The sequence below is a fragment of the Pelobates fuscus genome, chromosome 6 (genome assembly GCF_036172605.1).
Source record: "Pelobates fuscus isolate aPelFus1 chromosome 6, aPelFus1.pri, whole genome shotgun sequence".
Lineage (NCBI taxonomy): Eukaryota > Metazoa > Chordata > Amphibia > Anura > Pelobatidae > Pelobates > Pelobates fuscus.
Window position 1 is genome coordinate 103,041,315 of NC_086322.1, and position 27,462 is coordinate 103,068,776.

The 27,462-nt window shown below is 44.1% G+C and overlaps 1 protein-coding gene across 1 annotated transcript in view; it reads left to right on the forward strand.

The window, feature by feature from the left end:
* The window catches only part of CENPU (centromere protein U), a 44,443-nt gene that overhangs the window by 9,414 nt on the left and 7,567 nt on the right, over positions 1 to 27,462 (forward strand). Inside the window, exons 8-13 of the mRNA XM_063458127.1 lie at positions 86 to 229; positions 710 to 788; positions 11,495 to 11,615; positions 12,305 to 12,383; positions 12,534 to 12,581; positions 12,825 to 12,886. Coding sequence (XP_063314197.1) covers positions 86 to 229; positions 710 to 788; positions 11,495 to 11,615; positions 12,305 to 12,383; positions 12,534 to 12,581; positions 12,825 to 12,886 — 533 coding nt within the window. The remainder of the gene's footprint in view (positions 1 to 85; positions 230 to 709; positions 789 to 11,494; positions 11,616 to 12,304; positions 12,384 to 12,533; positions 12,582 to 12,824; positions 12,887 to 27,462) is intronic.

Consider the following 27,462-nt stretch of genomic DNA (forward strand, 5'->3'; position numbering starts at 1 on the left):
TCTGACAGTTATGGCTTAGTGTATTGTATCTTGAGGATTAATGTGATACGTCATATTACATGGTACAAGTATTCTCAATTTACAGAGTCCACAAAAACGACAAACTCCGTTTCAAAAGCATGCCTCTCCCACCAATGAATCTTCAGAAAGTGAGGTTGATCAAGAAGCTCACACATTACATGTTACTCCGAAAAGTAAAAAACGTAGAACAAAATCAAATCGGAGCTTGGTAAGCTTCTGAGTTGCATACTGTAATTTGCCACCGTTATCTGGGGTAACTTAGTTGCGAGTTATGCATTGAAGATTGTCTGTCTTTTGATAAAATAATGAAATGATGATGTAGATATAGTACATGATCAATTTGTATGTTTGGAAAATGTAAGTCAAAAAATATATTGAGTTCAAATTAAGAGAAATTCTAGAGATTTTTTTTATTTGGTTCCTAACTTCTGTCTGCAGATCATACTAGGTACCAACATAAATAGTATGCAGCATTGAAAAATATGTTTCATAAATTGTTACTGCTGTTATTTACTTAATTATTATTAACTTAATATTTGTGTGTGCAAATAAGCATTAACTAGCAATAATTTCTAAAGTATAGTAAGAATTGTGCTCAGTATTCTGCAATTTAGCATAATGGTAATCTGTTTTTTATTTATTTTCTTCTTGTAGTTGTGAAATAATGGAAGTATCTTGCTTTTTACAGGGGACCCCCAGGAAGATTCAGGACACATCCACAGAAAAAGAACGAAAAAAACGAAAAACCAAAGCATCAAGTGGATCAGGTATATATGTCTGTTTTAATTTGAAATGGAAATTGTGTGTAGCATAAATAAATAATCTACAAACATTTGTATCTAATGTATACATTTAGTAAAAAAAAAAAATGATTGAGAATGCTGAGAAAAGAGATGCATGGAAAATTGTCCAGCTATTCCTAAAATAAAGCCAAGCAAGAAAATAGTTCTTGTGATTGCCAACTGATAAGGTTTTGGCGGTGCTCATACCCTTACATATATATGAGTTACTTTGCATTCCAAATGAGGCCAAAATCCACATGGACATTCCATTATTAAATGTTTCTTCTAAGGGGGCGTGGCCTGGACGAGCATGGTGCAGGACGCTCGGTAGAAGAGCTCCGCACCCCTGGCCGGAAAAATAGCAATTTACAGCCCTGAATAAAGAGGTGATGGTCTGGAATAAGAATCTGTCAGTTACGGGGACGGCGGCAGTCAATGCCCCGAGGCGAAACACGGGACCGATGGACGATTACATTGCAATGCCAGCAGAATTGCGAGGCCCTTCACAGGCCGACAAGATGGCGCCGGCCTCTCCGAGTTCGGAGAGTACAGGGGAATCCTTGCCGGGCAGCGAGCAAGCTGAAGCCCTCACGCTGATCCTGGCAGAGCTCACGCAAATATCCGAAAGGATGCTGACCAAGGCTGACACGGGCACCCTGGTGAGGGAGATGCGAGCTGCCATGCGAGAGGAACTGGCCGGCTTACGAAAGGACCTGAGCGCCCTGGAACAGAGGGTGGAGGAGGTGGAGGTGGCGGCCCGCGAAAGTGAGCAGCAACACAGAGCGGCAGAGGTGGCTGCGACCCGACAGGGGAATATGCTACTCACCATCCGCAGGCAAGTTGAAGATCTCGAAAACAGAAGCCGTCGCAACAACATCCGCATCCGCGGGCTGCCAGAAATGGAGGCTGAACCGCTACAGGACACTCTGGTCACGCTTTTCCGGCAGATATTGGGTGAAGAGGCACCCGGCGCTTTTACACTAGAGCGCGCACACAGAACGCTTGGGCCGATGCGACAAGATGGAAGCCCGAGAAATGTGGTGTGTTGCCTGCACCTCAGTAGCCTAAAGGAGAAGATCATGGCAGCCACCAGGGGAACGGCCACCATTCGATTCCGTGGCTCCGAAGTATCCCTATTCCAGGACCTCTCCAGCCTGACCCTGGACGCCAGACGAACATTACGCCCGGTCACTAGCGCACTTAGAGAGAAACGGATCCCATACCGCTGGGGATTCCCGTTCAGCTTGCAAGTCAAACATGGCCACACATGGCTGTCGGCACGCTGGCCAGAGGAGGTCCCCGGCCTGATGAGAGCTCTCAACCTACCACAGACCCGAATCCGCAACTGGATCCTGGAGGAGGTGATATCGGCAAGGAGAGACCCAACAGCCCCCATCCGAAACCAGGAGGCACCTGCCACAGGGAGGGCACCCCCGAGGAGATGGGGTGACTCGGAAAGGAGCACAGGAGAGAACACGGAACCCAGCCTAATGACTCCCAGTCCCCTACCCCGACAATGAACCCCAAACGAATACTGACGACACAAGCCAATGCTTTGCGACCGGACACTTTTTGCCTTCTTAGCCACAACTACTTTTCGGCCGGGGGGGGGGGTGAGATACGGAAACACTCTACCCACACTCACTGAGAACACACCACACACCCACTACACAAAAGACAAACAAAATAATCACAACACTCAATAGTTCCTGCACAGGTGCAGTCTAGGTCAGGCACCCACAGACGGACACCCACCCCACACTGGTAGAGGGAGTGCGAACCAACCCCTGGAAGGGACCCCGCACGACATCCCCGCCTCAGGTGTCAAGTCTAAGTAGAACCGCTCACGGGTCTACAACCACGACCCACGGCCAAGCTCTCCCTGTTGATCTCATACTGACCTCCCCCCCGCCTGGTGCCCGCCATGGGGCCGGGGTTCGCCTCTGCGCCTCTGCGCCGCTGCGGCTATGGTCCAACAACGTCAGAGGACTAAACGTCCCCGAAAGGAAATCACACTTACTACGCACCCTGTGGGCGGAACGGATATCCATCGCGTTCATCCAGGAAACCCACTTCCGGGGGTACAGGGATCCGACTCTGAGAGACAACAGATACGCGCAGGGCTTCTTCGCGAACCACCAAACAGCCAAGAAAGCTGGTGTTGCCATACTGATGGCAAGCAACGTACCGTTTAAGTGCACGGGAACGCAAGCAGACCCCGCTTCCGCTTCCTTTTCATCAAAGGCACTATAGCCGAAAACATGTATACCTTCGCGAGCATCTACGCTCCCAATACCAGGCAACATAGATTCATCAAGAACACGATGTCTAAACTTGACCGATTCCGCGAGGGCCTCCTGGTGGCAGCAGGGGATCTGAACGTGGCACTTGAGCCCAGCCTCGACACCTCCAGGGGGGTCAGTTCCTATCCGTCGCACGGACTCAGAGACATCAGAGACACGCTCCGCAGAACAGGCCTGGTGGACTGTTGGAGAGCCCTTCACCCGGGAGACAGGGATTACACCTACTACTCCCCGGTACACAAGAGGTATAGTAGGCTGGATTACATCCTCATGGCCCAAGAGCTCCTGCACTTGCTCGTCACGTCTGAGATTCGCCCGCTTTGCTGGTCCGATCACCACCCGGTCCTGACATGCATGAAGTTCCCCTTGTTTCGACCCGGAACCAGGCAATGGAGGATGAATGAATCCGTCCTGGCGGACGCTACCATCGTCACTGAACTCCGAACAACGCTGACTACATTCTTTGACGAAAACGAATCCCCTGACATGCCAGCCCTTACCACCTGGGAAGCACATAAGTGCGTGATCCGAGGAACGCTAATCAACATATGCACCCGAAGGAAGAAGGAACAGCGGAAACACACAGAAGCACTCTGTAAGCAGATCTCCGAGCTAGAGGAGGCGCATAAGACCACGCAGTCCGAACAAGACTATAGAGCCCTCCTGGACGCCAGGAGGACGTTACGCGACATCCTACAGCGGAAATTGCAAAATACTATCAGATGGTCTCACCGCTTCTTCTATGAATATTCTAATAAATGTGGCCGCCTACTGGCCAGAATGCTCCAAAGAAAGCGGCGCATGTGTCACATCACCAAAATCAGAACTAAGGAACAGACAATGACCCAGATACCAGATAAAATAGTGGAATCCTTCCGGGACTTCTATGAGACCTTGTACAACCTGCCCATCATGACTACGCCGGAGTCGATTCAACGGAGGGACCTGCGGATATCGGAGTACCTACGGGAACATGTCTCCAAAACGCTGAGCCAGGAAGCAGCGGAGGAACTGGAAACACCAATCTCACTGGAAGAGCTACAGGCGGCGCTGAAAGGATCGAAGCTCAATAAAGCCCCAGGCCCGGACGGACTGCCAGCCAAGTATCTCAAGGAGTTCGAGGATGTGCTGATGCCCAGATTTCTGACAGGCATTAATTCCCTGGTGGAAGGAGGGGCTCTCCCACGAGACTCCCTGGCAGCAACGATAGCTGTCATCCCGAAGGAAGGCAAAGACCCAGCCAGCTGCTCCAGCTCTAGGGCGATCTCCCTCCTGAACTAGGACTTAAAGCTTTTCACTAAGATACTGGCCACCCGCATCAGTACTGCGCTCCCAGAACTGGTGGACCCTGACCAGGTCGGCTTCATCCCTGGCCGAGAGGCTAGGGACAACAACATAAGCGCATTAAACATCATGCATGCGGCCGGTCGCTCCACGCAAAAGCTAGTCCTTTCCACCGACGCAGAGAAGGCCTTCGATCGGGTGGATTGGAGGTACATGGAGACCACGCTACGGACCATGGGTTTTGGACCGCATCTGATGACCTGGATTCTCTCCCTCTACACGACCCCAACCGCAAGGGTGCGAGTCAATGGCGCTTTGTTCGCCCCAGTATCGATCCGGAACGGGACGAGGCAGGGTTGCCCGCTCTCCCCCCTTCTGTTTGCCCTCTCCCTGGAACCGTTCCTCGGGGTGGTCAGATGGGACGGGGGAATAGGGGGGTACACCCTGAAGGGCATGGTAGACAAGGTGGCAGCATATGCTGTTTTTCATCAGCAACCCCTTGGTCTCCATTCCAAACCTGCTGCGAGCCTTCAGGGAGTACGGGCTCGTATCTAACATGAAATTGAACGCGGATAAGTCGGAAGCCATGCCCCTCTCACTGACTGATCTGGAAGTCGCCCACCTACAATCCCAATTCAGGTTCGCCTGGTGCAGGACGAAACTTAAATACCTAGGGATCAGGGGGGGCGGGGCCGAACCGCTAAGAGGAGCAGACGCATGTCGCTGCTGCTCCCGCAACTAACCTTACCTAAAGCCGATTCCTGACAAGCGGAGGCTGTGACCTGACTCATTGTGGCAACTAAACGACAGGGGACACCGAGACCTGCGAGAAGACACCACACAAGTGGATTCTGGCACCGATCCCAACCCCCTTAATGTCACGGCCTACAAACATGGCGGCAGTGGGGGAGACGGCCGCTCTCCCATCGCCTACACGTGCAGCACGGCTGAGTTGGAACCCCCGTTCCCCCCCCCTGTGGACCGGTGGGGGTTATTCCGGTCCCCGCCTACCCAACACACTTGACCACACAAACTGCAGCTACCCATCCAGACCTGGGCTCCGGAGGCTGCAGGCCTAGCAAAATGGCGGACGCAATGCATCCCACGAGACCTGCACACACACGACCGCAGCCCACAAGCCTGGACCTGATATTCCAGCAATTCTGGGACAAATGGGAACGAATCCTCGCAGGACCCTTCTTGATACCCGGAGGTACATCACAGGGGAAGCGGAGAGGGAGCGGGCCTACCCCGGGCACTACGCACCCTTCTGCCCCAGCAATGAGCAATGACTGCCCACCCGGGCCGAGGGTCAAAAGGAGGTTACCTCTGCCGCATCGCCCACAACGCCCAAGGCCCAACCGCTGCAGGCTGCAACGAAACACCGGGGCTTTTCGAGGCGCCCATGCAGGGAAAAACTCTGCCTCCACGAGCACCCGAGTCTGTGGCACCAGGATGCAGACCCCACACAGAGCTTGGGTCCAGGGGAGGGCCTTGCCATCCTCGCACTTCCACCACACTCTACAGACCCTCCTGGCTCCCATCTCCACAATGCTGCGCAAGAGAAGGCACCGGCTGCGAGAAGGCATCCAGCCCAGACAGGGCATTGGCTGACACTACAGTGATTGAAACCTCATGCCAGGCAAGGTGTGCACTGTCACCCGCTCTCAACATGCCTTACATGAACTCCCGCAACCACTTAATCAGATGACTTAATTCTTCATCCTTAGCTTATGTTGCCAAGCAGACTTGCACAGGGGATCACAGGGGGGGTCCCAATCTTAGTTTAAACAGCTCAAAGGCAAATAGCAACTTCTATAATTATTGATATTAGCCTGTTCTTGCTAATCTGGAAGCGTTTAATGTGTTCTCAACTGCCTTACCTATTGTACTGCTGTAGCTTACATGTGAGTAACCAAGTAGACCTAGCATGAATACCACGGTATAATCTAACTGTATTAATCTGTTAATAGAGATAGTGTAGTAAGCATGAATGTTTAAAAAGTGCAGACCTGATTACGTACAGCAATGCCCTGTCTCTGGAAATGCTTTCCTAATCTGTAAGTTTCATGTTATTTTCATGTTTTAAAAAAATGTGCTGTTTAACCTGCCACACCGTGTAATGCTATGAAAACGCTTGCAGAAGCTGTCGTGGCTCTGCCCGCTTGCTGTTATTTTATGCACAAATAAAATAAAGAATTTAAAAAAAAAAAATACCTAGGGATATGGCTCACTGCGGACCTTACCCAACTCTACACGCATAACTTTACCCCAATACTACTCACACTGAAACAAGACCTTACGCGATGGGCTGGCCTCTGCGTATAGTGGTTCGGCAAAATGAATGCCATTAAAATGAACCTCCTGCCGCGCCTGCTATACCTCTTCCAGACACTCCCGATACGAGTCCCGACGATGTTCTTTCGCACCATAGAAACGGCAATCTCCAGATTCATTTGGCAAACTAAGCCCCCCAGATTGAAGAGGACTCAACTGCAGCAGACAAAAGCACAAGGTGGAGTGGGGCTCCCCTCGATTTTAACCTACTACAGGGCAACACACTTACAACGCATAGTAGACTGGCATACATTGAAGACAGACAAAATATGGATTCGCATGGAGGGGGTGCAGACGGAGGGGACACTCCTGGCAGCCGTCTGGCTGGACGAACACTCCGGGAACGAGCGGACACGGACTCACCCCCTTATAGGAGCGACACTGCAGACCTGGTACTCCATAAGAACCAAACCATAAATGGAGACACTGAATATTTAATGGTATTTGATCCATGGATATGGAAACAGACTCTCATAGGAACGAAAAGTAGAACCCTTAAATAAAAGTGGTTGGGAACTCGGGGAAAAGAAGAGGAGAGCAAGTGAGGAGAGAAGGGAGAGGGAGAGGAGAGAGGAGGGGAAGGGACGACGGGGAAGGAAGAGAGAGGAGGAGAGATAGGGGATACGGAAAGTAGTCAAATGAGATAGGAAGAGGAAATACTATATTGATGATGACTCTTTACCAAAGCCTTATACAATGATGTATCTGAAAAATCTCTTGGCTGGTAATGTCTGAAATAAAAAAGAAAAAAAAGAAAAGAACCAAACTCTCGCTTACTACGACCCCGGGTCCGCTGACCCCAATCACCCACAATCCCAATGTAGCTGGAGGACTCAAACCACAAGAGATTAAGACGTTCGGAGCAACGGATTTTACGCACATGCAACAATGGTGTGCGACAGACACCCTCAAACAACTCCCAGACCTCATACCAGATAGACCTCCGACGACTCTGGAAAGATTCCGCTACTTTCAAATAAAGGCATACTACACCTCTCATGGCGGAAGATGCCTGTTCCATAGGAGCCTGACGGGGTTCGAAGAACACTGCAGGGCCCACACGCATCTGAGCAGGGGTGTCTCCACACTATTCGTCCTGCTTCAAACGGCAGCCTGCCCAGAACCTGCACGCTATATGGCACGCTGGGAGGAAGCTACAGGTGCTCACGGAACAACAGTGGATGAAAATCCACATACTCACGCATCAAAGCTCTATGTGCTCCAAGCACCAAGAGCTCAATTACAAATTGCTGACTAACTGGTATAAAACCCCCGAGCGGTTACACCGGATGAACCAGGACGCCTCTGATCTCTGTTGGAGATGCGAGGAAGCAATAGGGACAGACCTACACATTTGGTGGTCCTGTAGAAAAATAACTCAATACTGGAACCAGATCCACACGCAAATCAATGAAATCCTAGACACTGACCTCCAGCTGCAACCGCTTCAGATGCTCCTAAACCACACAGAGATGCCCTTATCGCGATATAAAAAGTCACTTACGAAACACCTACTAAACGCGGCTAAACAACTCATCCCGACCAGATGGCGCACCTCACAGACCCCTGACCTCCAACAGTGGATGGACAAGGTGGAAGAGATCCACGGGATGGAGACACTAACAGCGACCCTAAAGGGAACCACTGAACGATACCTACTGACGTGGACACCGTGGCTTGACTTTATATCCCGAAGAGGGAACTAGAATCATAACTGAGTGCACGGAGTGGACGGATCACAGGGAGTCCAACCTAACCCGAGCCCTGAAGGGGATGACCGAGACGTGTGACTTAGAGGGAAGCGGACGGGCGTAGACGGCGCGCGGGGGCGGACCTCTCGGTCTGGGCGGGCACCTGGAGAGGGGGGTGACACCCCACCCCATGCACACCCATTGAGCACAACCTCTTGCTCAACCCCTATCCATTTGGCCAACACCTGCGCAGGCCCTAGCACTGACGCACAATCTGTTCACCCTTTGCCCGGACACTAACCTTAAACCGCTCAGAGCGGAACACAAGCCCTGCCAACTGCACCTGCGCGGACGGGGGGCCCTGGAACCAGGGATGGACCCAAACTGTGGGCCAAACCATTAACGGTAGACCATAAGGCATACGAAAGAGTTACGGTTGACACACACCCAGAGATCAAGTGGGGATATAGGAGGCACAGAGGGTCTTGTCGCAAGCCCGACTGACGCTTGGCCGGCAAATGACTCGGACGAGACACAACGTAGACTGTGGGTGAGGAACCGCGGACGACGGACAGGATAAATTGAACACGATAACACTCGACATAGGACCATAAACCCTAAAGGTTACCTAAGAGACGAACACTAAGGGCCCCAGAGCAATAGTGACCCAAAAGGAAAGGGGCAAATGCCCCTTAGACCTCTCGGACCGTACACCGGGACAACACAGACCCCTGACCACACGCCATAAGCGCTTACTTAGGTAAAGTTCAGCCAGGGGAAACCACCCACTGCGCAATGCGGGTAACAGCCACGCGAGTAACAACAGACCAGCAACCTTCTTGTAATATAGTTGATGAAGCATGTTCAGACATTAATGTTAGAAGATAGGGTCAAGTATAGTGCCAAGTTTAGTGGGGAAAAAAAAGAAAAAACAAAATGGGGAATGTTGTATCATTTCATCTATGCTACCCTGTAACGAATTGTTGATAATCTGAAAAATTAAGATTGTTATGAGTGAGTCGCTAAGACTTACAATCAGACTAGGTTAAGATTAGCAAATGCACTGTGAACTTAGCATGTTACATGCCAGATCTTATAATCCGTAGCCTGTATTTTCAAACTACAGTTTAGACTTAAAATTTATTTTGAATTTTCTTTAGCAAAAAAATAAAATAAAAAAAAAGGCGAGGCATTGTTACCCTGGAAATGAAACACTCCCATGCCGAATGATGTATCAACCGTATATTGTAAACCACCCGTACATCTCCCCTGTTTTCTCTTCTGTATCCCATCTTATATGCCTTCAATAAAAACAGATTGAAAAAAAAAAAATGTTTCTTCTAACTCTGTGACCATTTAAGTGATTTGAAGCAGTCATGGTGCCAACAGTCTGTATGTGCAGTATTTTGCTGTGAAACCCCGCACATACACAGTTTAACCACTTGGTGTCATGGGGTGTCACAGGTTCTGGGATGTAAATCTTCATGCAGTGTGTGCCATTCATTGGCAGAAGCCAGAAGTACATCACCCAGCATTATAAGTCTATGAACCTGGTGGAGACCCAGGTTAAAAGGCAAACTGTTGCTAAATAGTTTCCCCATTTCCAGAGAACAGGGCCAGGATACTCCTGGCATCAAAACCAATATATTAATGGAGTAACCCTTTCATTCAGTAAAATACATGGCAGAAAACTAAGGATTAACTGAACATTACTAGGCCCGGTAGTAGAGATCATAATAAGTATAATACTCAAAAGAGGAGCACAACCAAGCAGAAATGCAAAAAAAGCTTTTTATTATACAAAAATACATAAAACATGTATCAAGAGTCATATTGCAGTATCAATATAATCAAACATATACAGCAAATATATGCAAACAATGACAGGATACAAAAAAGGAAGCGGTCAGAAAAATTCTGATCTAAATAGTACAAACTAAATGTTGTTAGCAGCAATATAATAGGACAATATTATGATACCTGTTGTGCTCCTCTTTTGAGTATTATACTATTGTATGGTAGCCTTTTGGAAATGGGGCTTTAGGAGTGAGCACCCTTATTTGTATTAATTCCCTTTATCCATTGTATATGGCTGTTAAGTGGGTGTGCCCACATTTCTTTTGTTAATATAGACCATAATAAGATCATAACATTGTTTTAGAGTGGTATTAAATATGAGACATTTCATAATCTTGGGTAAGTGTATCTAAATTTATACAAACGAAAACCAAATTACACCCATCTGAACCTGGTCTGAATATACATCGCTGGCCTATTAAGGCACCCTGTAGCTGTGTATATAGAGCCTGGTACGGCTCTACCTTTGTGAGTCTGAGTCCTTACTTTTCATTTCATTTGCAATTGAGAGCACTCAGAACAGAAAAGGGGAGGGCTTTAAAAAAAAAAAGTGCAATGGAGAGAGGTGTGAGGGAATGTAGAGTGGAAGGGAGAGAGAGGAGAGAGCGACTAGCACATAATTACAAATATTTCAATCTGTCCAGTTTATCAAGCTGAAACACTGCAAATACTGACTCCTACCGCCATGACCACTTCAACTCACTGAAGTGGACGTCGTGGTTGGAGTAACCCTTTAAATAAAGGAGTCCCTCAAACCTGGTGGTCTGACCCAAAGGTTGAAGATATTAATCTAACCATTCTAAAAGTCCTTCCCCTGCCTTCCTAACAGATTCATCACAGATGTGGGCACCTCAGTAAGGTGACAGACGTGGACTTAATGGAGTTAGTGTTCAATATAAACTCCATTGAAAATGCTGAGCTTGTCTATCCCTAGGGCTCACATCCTGACAGATGATGTAGAATGAGTCTTTAGCATTATCAATGTGGCTATACAAGGGTATAGAAGAAGTGGTTTAGAAGAAGTGCAAAAGTTCTTATCCAATTGCTAGAAAATTCCATAATTTAAAACCAGGGAACAACACTCTAAGACTCAAAGCACCATAACAACTACAAGTAACTAGGGTGCATAGAGTGCTCTACTAATGTTCATGTATTATTGTATTCAATATGCAATTTGTTCTACGCGCTTTATTTATATTCATATGTCATGTATTTATAGGCAAAAAGAAGGCGGTATCTTTGAAGCCGTGGAGTTCAGAAGAAGTGCCCAGATCTTCCAGGGACCTGAATGAGCTGGATGTTGTACTTTCTGAGTGTGAAAATGTCTTTGAAGACTTCAGGTAACTTAAATATTTATTATTCTTATTTTTATTGTTGGCATTTGTATATCTCCAACCTTTTCTGCAGCACTTTACAATATCTCAAATGTCGCTTTCAATCACCTGTTTGGAGAGGGCAATATAAATAAGTAAACAAAAACAAATAGTTGTGGTTGCTACTTTCATTCTAATGCACTCTGATAGTGTAACTTGTGACAGTCCCTGGATGGGAGTTGGCAATATATTAAAAGTTTATTTTCTGCTTTCTTTTGAGGTAGTATGAGACTTTACTTACATTTGAAGTGATGTTGAAGACTTAAAGTGGATCTATCACCACAAGCTTACCTCCTATTTTCTCGTTTTCTCTTGCTTTTTCAGAATCTGTTGTTCTTTTCTTCATTTATGACCGATTTCTCTTTGTATTATGTAATTTTCCTATGCTTGAGAATCGTGACAAAAGATCTTTGTCAAGGTAATAGAGCTTGTCTTAAACTCCTCCCTTTGTCATGATTGTCGAGCGTTAATAAATAAGACAAAGTAGTCCCTGCTTTGTATTATATTTTCAGGAGAAATAGATCAGAAAAGACCACTACAAATTCTGAAGGGGAAGAGAAGAGGATCTAATACGAGAAAGGATAGTCTGAGGTGACACAGACACTTTGACTTATACTCATGTTTTCCTAAAAAACAAATGTCCTTTTGTTTTCTAGGGCAACGATCGACTCTGATGCCACCATAAAAGCAATTGATCTATTTTTTGACGATTTTAAAAATCAGCTTGTTAAGTCTGTAAGTATAATGGCAAGGCTTCATTAGCTGGATAAGTTATTAAAATATTTTTTTATTCTATTGAAGTATAAATCTGTTTTGTATTCCTTATTGCCTTCTCATTCTTATTATGTTTATAACTTGTGCACTACTTGATATTTTTTTCCCCAGATAGAAGATGCTCAGAAGCTAAAAAATCTTAAAATAAAAAACACAAAGGTAAAAATAATGCTTATTTACTTTCACATAATATCCAATAGTATTTTAATATATCTTTAGAGAGGGCATACCTCCAGAAAGCTGCTATTTTCTATTGTATTCACTTCAGTATTCTCTTGCCTAAGGTGACACACATATGGAGTGCAGAATATTGAAGCTGAGGCAGTAGTTTTAACTATGTTTGATTACAGAGTTTCTCCTTTCTGAGTTTGTAATTCAATCTTTAAATACAATATCTTATAGATGCAATCTGAAATTGGAATGAAGCAGAAACGATTGATCAGTGTGAAATATGAAGTCATTCAGTAAGTAACCATGGAGAATTGAAATCTAACTTGTGGCCTGATGAACTTGCATTGTTCTCACACTCCGGCATTCATGCAAAATGTATAATAATACTTTATTAAAGACGTGTCATTGCTTTAGGTGGGACACTTTCTAAAACCTAGGCAGACAGATACAATAAGTTACTCAATGTTTGAGGCTAAATTAAGATGAACTATGTGAACACATCGCACATTTGTCAAGGATTGGTCAGTCAATAAAAAGCTGTTAGCATTCAAGAGATTGAAAAAGATTGCTATAGCAGTTTTAAATACCTTTATTTTAAAAATACGTGATTTGACTTTATTTGTTGTATGTGGGCATTATGCTTAAATGCAGACAGTTTTTTTACATTCTGTGATACATTTTAGTAAGCTGTGCTGCTAGTCCTTGAAAATACATATAAGCAAGGTATTTGACCATCGTTAGTCATCTGTCACATCTACGTAAGAAAAATTTAATTTTTTCTTTTATATTAATTTTTCAGACCCTGTGTAATATAATGCAAGGTAGAGGTAACTGTATACGGTCTAAAGCTTTTAATTTCCCAAATACTTTTATAAATTTACGCTGTACAAATAAGAGAACAATGAAAATGGCATTAAACTACATAATTAAAAAAAAATATTTTTGTCTGTAAAGCAATATGTACTCAAAATTGCTATTTTATGATATGTTCTATATGTGTTAACTATGCATCCATTGCTTCAGATACATGTTGGGCTAATATGTTTTCAATCAAAAAGTTTTTGGTAGTGAAGGGGATAAACAAAACAAACAAAACTTGCTGTACTTCATTATTGTAATCAATAAAAATATGCCCTCTTTTGGGGGAAAGGATTGTGGAGACATCTGATCTGACATTATTTAACGTATAGGCACATTCCACTGGTTTCCATGGTGACTGTGTTACTTTAAGAATTGCGTTTTGTATAAAATCCCATACAAACTGATCATTTATATAATTTACATCACAAATATAGCTATTCATTTACCTCCAGAGATGGTGATACTGGATATTTTGCCTCATTAAATTTATTCATGTGGTCCTGGCTGCGGCCAAGAAACCTTTTACATAAATCGATAGAATCTGAGGCCCCAGCCATGCCTCTGGTGAAAGTCAAACGGTCCCATTCCCACTCCCCCATTCTAAGAACTGTTTACAAACCTGGAAAGCCTAAATCTAAAATTATTCAAAATACAAATTGGTATCTACGTAAATTGTTGGCAGGGAAGTCACCTATTCAGTAACTGTATACATATGTGTACTTTACCCCACTAGAGCGAGTAGTGGAGCTTGCCTTAACCTCCCCCCATTGTCAAGATTGTCTAGCATAGGAAAAATACGTAAGACAAAGTATTCCTTACTGTCTTGGGGTTTAAAAAGAAATAGATCAGAAATGAAGAAAAGCACAACAGATTTGGAAAGTGAACAATAGCAAACAATATGAGAGAGACTAGTTTGAGGTGACAGACCATTTCAATATAACTGGTGTGGGTGTGTGTATGTATGTATGTATATGTGTGTGTGTGTGTGTGTGTGTATATATATATATATATGTGTGTGTGTGTGTGTGTATATATATAAAAGAAGGATGGGGAGGTTCCTACCTTTAATAATCCTAAGGGAAAACAAATGAGAATAGGACAGGTAGACAGAGAAAATCACAGATGCTTGCTAAAGATAAAGGAGCTATCTGATGAATATCCTAACTGGAGGTAAAGGCTCCCCTCAAACAAATCTCATAGAGAGGGATCCTAGATAGTAGAGAGAACTTATAAAGCCAATATGCAGAGGTAAAGAGAAAACCTCCAGTTAGGATATTCGTCAGATAGCTCCTTTATCTTTAGCAAGCATCTGATTTTCTGTGTATATATTTTTCTGGTTGGTACACTACCACCTCTCTGTCTACCTGTCCTATTCTCATTTGTTTTCCCTTAGGATTATTAAAGGTAGGGACCTCCCCATCCTTCTTTTGTATTACTCTCCAATACGGGCTTTTTCTAGCCCTATTACTTCTTTTTTCTTTATACTATATTTGAGGGTTATTCCCTATTTTGGGAGAGTATTCTTAGGGCTTCTGGCACTTATTCATCGGTCAATGTTATGACCTCTGATTCAGAGCCACCACTATCCTATTTCTACTTTTATATTTAGGTGTTACGCACCATATTTAGCCCTATATACATCCTATTAAGGAGAAGACATTTTTTTAGGATCAGAGATAGTACTGTCGAATTAATGGCTGGATTCCTGACAAATAAAATAGACCACAAACAATGGTGCTTAGATGCAGACACCATCTTTTCTACTAATTCCTCGTTACAAGCTCTCCCCCCTGTGGATATACAAAGTGGCTTCAACAAACTAACTAAAATCTTTAAACAGCAAATAAAAACCAGCTGGGAAAAAAAGATTATCCCAAGGGGACTTAGGGTTCTGGTTTCACCCTCAAGATATATTGAAATAGAGGGATTCACACAAGAATGGGAAGATGCAGCAGCAAAATGCTCTTCCACTTTCATGTCTATAGTGTGTAAATATGAGACCATACATCTGACAAACATTCAAAAAACCCTAGATACTGAGATTGAAAACATCCAAAAGTTTAAGGATGATCCCCAATTCTAAAGTCTAGAAGTAAAATTAAAGACTAATCTGGATAGATTCTCTTACCAAATTAAATTAAAAAACATCATAAATTTATAAGAGACACTACAGACTTAGAGACAGGGAGAGTTTATCGTCAGACAAAAAGGAAAGTGAGAATTGACTCTGATCACTTTAGCACTTCTGAATATGAATCCACTGACAATGAGGGTGAGTCTACAACACCAATCCCATACAAACTGAGCCTAAGAGCATATTAAGGAAGGGTGTAGATTTTTTAGGGCTACGACAAGCAGACTAACTCCAACGCCCCAGAAAAGCCGCAAGAAAAGCACAGAGAGGCAGAGGTCCGAGAAGACAACGACGTCAATAACCAAAGATTTAAGGATAATTAATTTATCCTCATTTACACTGTCTGATACACAATCCAAAACTCTCTCAAAAGGTTTATCCTTTGTACCCACACCTCCTTTCAATAAATTCCTTTGGACAAAGGACTTACACTTGTTCGCTCGCAAGCTAGCCCTACACAAATACCGTACACATAAGAAAGAACTAAAAGCATCTAGTTTGGGATTGACAATCAGGGATATGGACTGTCTGGAGACTTTAGTCGAACTCCTTGATTCCAATAACCCTAACGTCACTAATATCCCAAACACTCACCTTGCACCTAAGAGTCTCTTCACGCCACATTTGAAAGACTACAAGAATATTGCAGTCTTCCTGGATATGGTATGCAGGGAAATTGAAAAAGCCGAATTAGGGACTGGTAATCTTACTAGAACAGAAAAATTAGCATTGAAAGAACTTAAAGAGAATGATCGATTGGTGATCAAGTCATCTGATAAGGGTGGTAATGTGGTCCTCATGGATCATTCTAACTATATACAGATGGTACAAAAAATACTAAATGATAAGTACAGAGACAAGAAGGATGTGTACCTTCTTACCAAGTATTAAAACATGACCCTACTATGCAATTTTTTGCTGAAATCAAAGCCTTGTTGAGTCAGGCTCTACTTGAAAATTTAATTACCAAAAATGAATTTGATTTCATGCTGGTGAGACAACCTATACTTTCAACCTTTTATAGCTTACCCAAAGTCCACAAATCCCTAGACAATCCGTCAGGTAGACCGATCGTATCGGGTTGTGGAAATTTGATCCAGAATTTGAGTATATTTTTGGATAAGATTCTGTCACCTATTGTCTCAAAGTTACCGTCGTATATAAGAGATACAAAACAAATGCTTAACTTCTTGAAGGATATCTCCATACCAGATCAAGCATTATTATGCAGTCTGGATGTGGAGTCACTGTACAGTTCTATACCCCATACACAGGGAATTAACAACATTAGAACCATTCTTGAACAAGAACTACAATCTCCGATTGCATATATTGAACTTGTCTCTAACATACTTAGAACAGTCCTTACCAAAAATATCTTCCTCTTTAACCCCTTCCCGACTGCGGACGTATCAGGTACGTCTGGCAGAAAACAGTCCATAATGACCTTGGACGTACCTGGTACGTCTGCACCTATTTTGAGCTCTGGAAGCTCTGATAGTATAGCAATGAGGCTCTGCATGTGATGAGTGCCTTGAGGGGTCCTGACACTCAGTGCATATATAATAATATATATAAAAAAAATTAATATAAAATACATAAAAATGATCAATATTAACTCCCCCCTACTTTTTCTAAAGGCAGTGAATCATGGGGCTTCTGGGGGCGTCCCTAGCATGCCGCATCATAAGGGGCAGGCTGGGGTCATCCAATCACAGCTTGCCCCATTAGCAATTTCATCCCAAGTGTGTTCCCCATTTCTCTGATTAGTGTGGATCTGCCTCCCTCTCTTCACTTGTGTTTTAGTGAGAGAGGGAGAGAGATCTGTGGTTTAGCTAGAGAGATTTAGGTATTTATAGGTAGGGATTTGTAAAATCTTTAGACCCAAAGGCTCTTTTCAGAGCCATTAACCCCTGTCTTGCCAGTGATCACTATAATCACTGGCTCTTGCACAGCAGCACTTTTTTGCTGTTTGTGCCTTTTTTTTTTTTTTTAGGGGTTCATTTTTTTGTGATCTTTTTTTCTTTTTTGAGACCCAAAAGCTCTTTTCAGAACGATTAACCCCTGTCCTGCCAGTGATCACTATACAGATCACAGGCTCTTGCACAGCAGCACTTTTTTGCTGTTTGTGCCTTTTTTTTTTTTTTTTTTTTTTTAGGGGTTCATTTTTTTGTGATCTTTTTTTCTTTTTTGAGACCCAAAAGCTCTTTTCAGAACCATTAACCCCTGTCCTGCCAGTGATCACTATACAGATCACAGGCTCTTGCACAGCATCACTTATTTTGCTGTCTGTTCATTTTTTCAGGGGTTATTTTTTTTTTGTGACAGGTCACCAAGTAAAGTGATTGTGATCATGTCACATGGGTTACGGAAGTCAACCCGCGCTGAGCAGTCATATGCCACCCTTGCGCTAGAGTCTGACGCGTCTATGTCAGACTCTGACCCTGATTTTGACCCTGCCAGGTGCTCAGATACATCATCACTAGATACAGTGTCTACTGCTAGTGATGTATCTGGTGATGTTGTATCTGTGCCTGCTAGTCCCCCTGCCAGAAGGAGACGTGCTGCTCCAGCTGGCAGAACTGCTGAGGAGTGGGTAGTGCCTCATCGACAGAGGCCAGACATCCCATCCTTTACTGCAAATCCTGGCATTAATTTGGATGTCACAGGATTTAGCCCTCAGCAGTTTATGGAGGTGTTTCTGGGCGATGATGTATTGGGGAACATTGTCGCCCAAACGAATTTATATGCCCATCAATTTCAAGCTACAAATCCGGATTCTTTTTTGGCAAAGCAGCAATGGGCCCCATCGATGTGCCAGAATTTAAAAGATTCTGGGCATTGACTATGCTGATGGGCATCATAAGGAAGCCCTCCATCCGCTCCTACTGGAGCAGTAGCCCTATCTGCTCTACCCCCATTTACTCCCAATGTATGTTGAGGAAGAGGTATGAAATGATTCTGCATTTCATGCACTTCAGCGACAACAGCCTGTGTCCCCCTAGGGAGCATCCCCAGTTTGACAGGCTGTATAAAATCCGCCCCCTGATTACCCACTTTGCTGCCAGGTTTGCAGAGGCTTATACACCTGGAAGGAATATATGCGTGGATGAATCCCTGATGACGTATAAGGGAAGGCTGGGATTCAAGCAGTATGTTCCTTCCAAGCGCTCTAGGTATAGTGTAAAGATGTATAAGCTCTGTGATAGCGAGACTGGGTATACTCAGGCCTTCCGGGTGTACGAGGGAAAGGATAGCCACCTTGACCCTCCAGGTTGCCCAGAACATATGGGAACCAGTGGCAAGATTGTCTGGGACCTGATATTCCCCCTGATGAACAAAGGGTACCACTTGTATACTGACAATTTTTATACAAGTGTCCCTTTGTTCAAGCTACTGTACTGTTTTGATACGGTAGCTTGCGGCACAATTAAAAAGAACAGCACAGGTTTCCCAGGACAACTTGCACGCACCCGGCTATGAAGGGGGGAGACCTCAGCTCTGCGCCAAGAGAAGCTGTTGGCAGTTAAGTACAGAGACAAGAAGGATGTGTACCTTCTTACCACCATCCACACTGAGGGGACTGTGGAGGTCCCTGTACGTGGCAGAGCTGAGAGAACGAGGAAGCCAGTGTGCATCAAGACCTATAACCGTCATATGGGTGGGGTTGATCTGGCAGATCAGCTGCTGCAGCCCTACCTAGTTATACGAAAGACAAGGGCCTGGTACAAAAAGGTTGCAATCTACCTAATGCAGATTGCAACCCACAACGCTTTCTTGTTGTTCAAAAAAGCAAACCCCGGGACGCAACTGAGATTTTTTACAGTTTCAGCTCATTTTGGGGATTTTGTACCGTGATGCACCTGCTCCCCGGGCGGTGATGGGAGAGAGCAGAGTTGGGGCTACACATTTTATTTTTAAAATTCCCCCTACTGCGGCAAAGCAGAATCCCCCAAAAAGATGCAGGGTCTGTTCTAAGAGGGGGCAGAGAAAAGATAGTGTATATTACTGTCCTGATTGCCCTGGACAGCCTGGACTCTGCATTGGCGACTGCTTCAAACGATACCAGACGCTGGCCCATTTTTAATTTATTTGTTAACATTTGCCGTTCAGTTTTTTTTTTTTGGTGTCTTTTTTTGGGGGGGGGGGGGGGGGATTGTTACATTTACCCCGTGCATGGGAGGCATGGGTGTCCTTAGGAGGCCTCGCAGAAAACAACCCGGGGTGTTTTCTTGCAATAACCAACAACGGGCTCTCCTAAATCACAGTCAAAAAGCGGTGTGCGTGTGTAAAATTGAGGATTGAACAGTTACCTCCACACACGTTCAACTTTTTTTATTTTTTTGTCTGGCTAAAAAAAAGTTGCATCAAAGCACTCCACATGCAATACCTCGGGGTGTCTACGTTTCAAGTATGTACCCTTTTGTGGCGATATATAAAACTGGGGTATGTGATAAGCCCCAAGCTAAAGATAGGCCTATCAGAAGATATACTCTCAATTTCAACTCAAATGGCAAGTCATACAATTGTAACCGTACCTTCCCAAAATCCTGGCAGACCTATGCATGGGGGCATGGGATGTGAAATGCCCTAGGGTGTGTACTTTTAAAAAAACATACAGTTTGACGGAGGTGAATTACATTGGCCGGCTTCAGACATGTTCCAACTGGGACATGGGTGCATGATGGCCAGCTGTGTTTTTTTTTTTTTTTTATCATATTTAACTTTTTTTATTCTAGTAAATTATATGATATGATGAAAATAATGGTATCTTTAGAATGAACATTTAATAGCGAGAAAAATGGTATATAATATGTATCGGTACAGTAAATGTGTAAGAGGCAAATTACATCTAAACACAACCACTGCATAAATGTAAAAAGAGCCCTGGTCCTTAACGGTAATAAAATTGAAAAATGTCCTGGTCACTAAGGGGTTACTGGCACCATCTACCAGCAAATTAGGGGAACTGCAATGGGGACATCCTGTGCTCCTTCCTATGCAAATCTTTATCTGGGCACTTGGGAAAACTATTAGATCAGCTCCACATTTGAGTCATTTTATGGGGATGGTCTTTTGTTGGAAACGGTACATAGATGATGTACTAATTATTTGGACTGGTAATGCGAAAGACTTTGAAACTTTTGTAAACCTCCTCAATATGAATGACCTTAATCTAAGATTTACCTGCGAGATGGGTGGCAAACAGCTCAATTTTCTGGATATAACCATAACCATTCAGTCTGGGGGAGGTGTTGCAACAACCCTCTTCAAGAAACAAACTGCTACTAATAGCCTTTTAAATTGGCACAGCCATCACCCTCACCCCTTAAAAGCTGGCATACCAATAGGGCAGTATCTAAGATCAAGACGCAATTGCTCCTCTGTAGATGATTTTAAAATCAAAGCATGGGAACTTAGGTACACCTTTAAGGACATGGGCTACCCCAACAGAGTTTTACGGAGAGCCTATACCAGAGCAATTAGTACGGAACGTGAGTCTCTTTTGACTGATAATAAGACACAAGATCAAATATTGATTCGTTGTATTGCCACATATGATGCAGGCTGGGACTTCATGATGGGGTACCTTGAAGCGATACTGGCCAATTTTGACATCTGACCCACAAGTCAAACAGGTAGTTACCACGTTTCCCTCTGTGACGGCACGGAGAGGAAAAAACTTACGCGATACCTTGGTACAGAGCCACCTAGCCCCCCTAAAAAGAGGAGGTAAAAATTACCTACCAAAGGGAACATATAGGTGTGGACATTGTAGCGCGTGTGAATTCATTGATCAAAAATCGAAGGAATTCACGGATAGTAATAACAGCGAAATTTTTCCGGTACGCTCATTCTTTAACTGCAGGACAGAGGGTGTCATCTATTTACTCACCTGCTCATGCGGCACAAAATATGTGGGGAAAACCTTTAGACCCTTTAAATTAAGGATTAGAGAACACGTCAATTCAGTCACAAGACCCCTGGAAACCCCAATTTCACGTCATCTGAAAACTCATCATCAGAACTCTGCCAACAAATTAAAATTCATGGGGATAGAATATATCCCACAAACTCAACGGAAGGGGGATTGGGATAAACAATTGAGACAGCGTGAATCCTATTGGATCTACAAACTCAAAACCCTCTCTCCCGCAGGCTTAAATTAGGGTTTTTCTGTCTCTGCCTTTCTTTAATTTACCCTCTTCATCTCTATCCTTCTCTCATTCTGGATGTCAATAATTTATAGGGACATCCCTACCAGTCCTCTGATGTGGACACAATATATCACACTGTAAATACACCACATTTTTTGAATATATTTTCTATGTCACTTTATGTTTCCTTATGTATGATTATTCCTTTAAATAAGGGATCATATGTAATCTGACATAACACTATTCACTGTTCCAGGTTTTTTATATATGGACTGTAAGATGCATATTAATTAAGCATTTTAGATGTTTAAATTGATGGATGTATCATGTATCATAACAACTGTTAGTCATGCCCTAAAGTTTAATCTAGGCACTTAACCTATTGGTCATATTGCACAGCTACATATCGTCACCTTCTGACGATTACATTACACTTATGTAGGAAAATTCTGCCCGTAGTATCTTTATGGGCTAATTTTTTCCAATTTGTCCGCATGTGGGTACTGCCCATAGTACGCCTCACCGCCCGCGTCATATGACGCGGCCGGCAAGGGGGCATGTTTGAGAGACGTCGGACTTGCCAGACCACACGTGGGCACCAATTAACTACAGCACCACGCCTCCCTGCTTGTGCTGGGACCACGTCAGATGACGCGGCCGGCAAGAGGCGGAGCTGGAGAAGTGTTAGACCAACGAGGAACGATCATGCACGGCAGACCACGTGGTCTACGCAGCCGGCAACAGTTACCATTGATTACACCTAAAGGTATTTAAACCGCTCTAATAGTTCATTGCTCCTGACGGACGGCATGCTGAAACGCCGAAACGCGCGTCGAGCTAGTCCTATTTATTTATTCATTTATTTATTTTTACACTTTTTGGTAGCACTTATGGATTGAGTTACTTAATTTAGTTTTAAGTTATTAGGACAGATAGGGACCTTGGTTATAGTAGGCACTAGTGGTTTTTTCACTGTGCCGAGGTACTTAGGGACAGTTTACTCTCTACAGGGGTTCCTGTCAAGGCTTAAGTTCTGGGACTCTTTAGTGTCTCCCTATAGAGGGTTTTCTCTTTACCTCTGCATATTGGCTTTATAAGTTCTCTCTACTATCTAGGATCCCTCTCTATGAGATTTGTTTGAGGGGAGCCTTTACCTCCAGTTAGGATATTCGTCAGATAGCTCCTTTATCTTTAGCAAGCATCTGATTTTCTGTATATATCTTTTTGTGGTTGGTACACTACCACCTCTCTGTCTACCTGTCCTATTCTCATTTGTTTTCCCTTAGGATTATTAAAGGTAGGGACCTCCCCATCCTTCTTTTGTATTACTCTCCAATATGGGCTTTTTCTAGCCCTATTACTTCTTTTTTCTTTATACTATATTTGAGGGTTATTCCCTATCGGACAGAGTTGTTGGAAAACCGATACAGAGAAACTCTGCTGTTTCTGCTGTATGTTTCATGCTGGTTAGATTTACAGATATCATACAGGCAATATCGAGAAACATGTGTCTGTGGTTAACAGTAGATTTGTCGCTAGGTACACCAACATCTGTTGAATTTAGATTATTTCTATGTATAAAATGCTTTAGCTTAAGACGTGGTATATGCGCTGTTGGCCTAAACAAGCCAATGTCTTTGTTTCACTGGACGCTTAAGGGGCTTGCCATTATGTGGATAATTTGGTACAACACAGGAGCTACTAATTGCAGCCTGCCGTGTTAGCTGCTCTTACACAACTAGAAATTATTTCTCTGCATTCTAGATACAGCAATAAATGTTATGAAACCGAACATTAAAATTGTCTCTCCCTTGAGGCATTAGTAAACTTGCTAACACCATGCTGGCTGCATCGGAATGCAGGAAACAAAATACTTCTCTAGTAAATTGCTAAAGTCGAAACAGAAAATACAAATCAACCTGTTTGGCCACACACATTTTACCTCTTTGTAAATGTTCGTAATGTTTGGCCAGTACTTCAAAGGCAACCGTTATTCGGACAAACTAGAATTCACTTTTATAACATTTCATAAACACAATGGAATTTACTTTTGCATAATTCTCTTGTTAGCTTTTTTTTTTTGTAAATCTCTTTTTATTGAAGATTGAAGAGTTTTTCAAATGTTTCACAACACATCAAGTAAGGAGATAATCAATAACACGTGGGTTATAACAGTTGGTTACATGAGATGTGCAGATCTCTGAGATAACAATATAGGATGTGGGTGAGACGCTCAGGTCTCTATGTAACCTGGATAGCAAACAGATAACATGGAAACATGTAAACTTTTTGTGTAGATATAGAGGTCGTGCGGGTCTCTCTATTGACCAGGCCTATCCATTTGTGTTCTGTATGGTGTCATCTGTCTGGTGCTGCGGACAGATTTTGGTGTTCGAGTGGTGTGGGCATGTACATGTGAGCCTAGTGCTCTGCCCTGTATTGGTGTACTTGTCTGTGTATTGGTGTACTAGTCGATTCTATGTCAACTGCACCTTTGTCTATTTGCTTTGTATGGTTGTACTTTGTTTTTGGTATGGTTCGTCAGTTGATTAGTGTCAATGTAGGTCGCAGTTTAGGCGATTGTTGCCTATTAGTCATGCACATATGTCTAGGTTTCTGGGGTCGAGTTGTCAGGACGCCCGGGGGGGGGGGGGGGGGGGGGGTGAGGGAGTATGCTTTCTCTGTTCTGATCGTTTAGCTGCGGTTATAATATATGTGTCCGGTGGGATGTGGGGTCTCTGTCCTAGGGTTGGTTGCCAGTTCTGGAGTGTCTTTGTGCCCTATTGGGTTAATTTTGATGTGTGTTTCTCCTTCGTGAGTGTGCATTCTCGGCCCCCACTATCACCCATTGTGTCGCAGAGGCATTATGCTTTGGTTCCTTCATCCTCTGTGTCCTCCCATCACCCCGTGTATCCGGTCTTGGGTCAGTTAGCAGTTCTCGATCAATTCATGTGGCCTGTTTATTGGGCTTAACTCTCTGTCCCCTGTCGGCTAAGTGTCTGACTGCGTTGTGGAAGTTACGTCTTTATCAGGTGTGTGCATCTCACGTCTCTCCCTCACCGAGCCGGAGCGCCGGGCCGCCATACCCCAGCCACGGCCCCCACCGTTCAAGCTTCTCGCTCTGTCTTATGAGGAACGCTCTCTCTTCCACTCTGTCATACCACTGGGTTATTGTGGGAGGTTGTGTCTGCTTCCACATTGCGGGTATAAGTGCCTTGGCCGCGTCCAGTCAGGGCCGCCATCAGGGGGTGACAACCATGACTGTTGTCATGGGCCCGGCGGTCCTGGGGGGCCCAGGCACCCAGGCCCCCCATTCCCAATGTGCATACATATATATAGCAGTTATCGCTATATACATGTGTTTTGGCAGTGGCAAACCTGAGGGGGCCCGATCAGTGCCGTGGATTTTTAATAGCTAGTCCGGGCCCCTTTAAGGATCCTGGCACTAGCAGTGCTGGGAGGAAGTGAGCTCACTTCCTCCCAGCTAACACCCGCGCGGGAGGAAGCACCGGGGAGTGTGAAGAGTAGAGGAGGACAGTCAGACCCACACCCACATCAGCCCCAGGCCCCCAGCCAGCAGAGTCCACCCTCCTGCAGCCTAAAGGTAAGAAACAGGAGGGTGGGAGGAAGCATTGGGGAGTGTGAAGAGGAGGACAGTCAGACCCACACTCACATCAGCCCCAGCCAGCAGAGTCCACCCTCTTGCAGCCTAAAGGTAAAAACATGAGGGTGGGAGGAGAGGAGGACAGAGTCAGACCCACACTCACATCAGCCCCAGCCAGCAGAGTCCACCCTCCTGCAGCCTAAAGGTAAGAAACAGGAGGGTGGTTAAAAAAAAAAAGTGTCAGTGTGTACCTGAGTGTTTGTGTGTCTGTCTGTATCTATGTGTACCTGAGTGTTTGTGTGTCTGTCTGTATCTATGTGTACCTGAGAGTGTGGGTGTCTGTCTGTATCTATGTGTACCTGAGAGTGTGGGTGTCTGTTTGTATCTATGTATCTATCAGTGTGTGTATCTATGTGTTTGTTTGTATCTGGTTGGTAGTGTGCACCTGAGTGTATGTTTTTGTTATTGTTTTATTCTTTGATTTTTTTTTTATAGCAGTGCTGCAACTTTTATGTTTAATGGTTTTCTAGTGTCTGTGCTTTTGATTTTTATCTACACTTTTTGTCCACAATCATTTTCACTACTTAGTTGATATTCCCCATTTATTTTAGTTTTAGTTGTGGCTCTATTTAAATGTTTAAACAGATTGTTAGTTCGTTTTGGTAACTTTGTTGTAATGTATATCTTTTCTATTTGGCGCTGCCTGTCCATGTTGTGTACGTTTTTATCTTGCATAGCCTGTCTTATATTTTATTATGTGCATGGCCCATTTTCGGTCGTTTTATTTTTTAAAGTGTGTTAATTAGTGCAATACATAATTTTTTTTTTTTTTTTCAAATTTAGATTTTTATTGCATTTTGAAATAATATCAGGGATACAGAAAGAAGAGTAGGGAGGGGTCATCATTGGTTACATGGTTCACAGATAGAAACATCGTTAAGGTACATTTTGAAGGAACATTTGCAAGTGTTGTAGTTAGCGGCAACAGTGTTAGTAACAATATAACAGGTATGTTACAGTCTCATCCGATGTCGTGATCAATTTCAGCATAATTACATGTTACATTCATTGTCCCAAACTTCAGAGGTGAGCTTATTAGTGTACCATTACATTCTATGTGATGGAGTAACCTTATGATCTTCAGTTAGTACCTTGTGGGACAGTTAAGTTTGGGGGGTGAGAGTGGTTCTCGGTGAAGGAGTAGAACTTGGATAACTAGGAAGGGTAGGGCATCACTAATGTAGGGAGCCAGTAGTAATCGGAGGATTTATTTACAGGCTGGCAGCCAGGTTGGCTATTTGATTTGTAGAGTATGCAGTAGTGTGTGAGTTGGAATTTTATTGTTTTAAGGGTATGTGGGAGGTGATGTGAGCATGGTTGGTTGGGTCATCTGTTTGTTGTGGTATGTGGTTTCCCATATATGCCACGTGTCGTTGAATCGTTGCTTGCGTTCTACTGTGTCGAGGGATAATTTTTCATAATAGTAGAATTGATCCAACTTTGCTCGTAGTTGAGGTATGGATGGACATTGCTGGGATTTCCAGCATTGTGCTAAGAGGCTCCTTGCTGCCATCAATGTAAGTGCAGTGATTTGTTTTTCACCTGGATTTAACTGCGGGGGTAGGAGCAGGAGTAGGCACACTGTGGGGGTCAAGGGAAAGTTCGGAATATTCAGTTCATCTAATATGGTACGGGCTTGCGTCCATAGGGGTTGGATAGTTTCGCAGGACCACCAAATATGCTTTAATGTACCCAGGGCATTGCTACACCTCCAGCAAGTGGGTGGTGTGTTGGGGAATATGCAATGGAGACGTTGTGGGGTTATGTACCATCGGTACATTAATTTCCTATGAGCTTCTATGTGAGAGTAACAACGGGTCTGTTTAGAGAGTCCATTTAGGGCTTTCAGCCATTCGTTTTGTGTAAGGGTTTCATTACAATCCGCCTCCCATTGGGTTTTGTGGGATAGGGGTGGCGAGGGTGCAATCTCTTGCCATGCTTTATAGCATAGTGCTAGGGTCTTTGGTTTCGTCGGTGCGGACCAGCACCTGTCTAAGAGTAGAGTAGGGGTAACCCAACTGGAGTCAGGGGTGGTGCCGCTATGCGGCATGT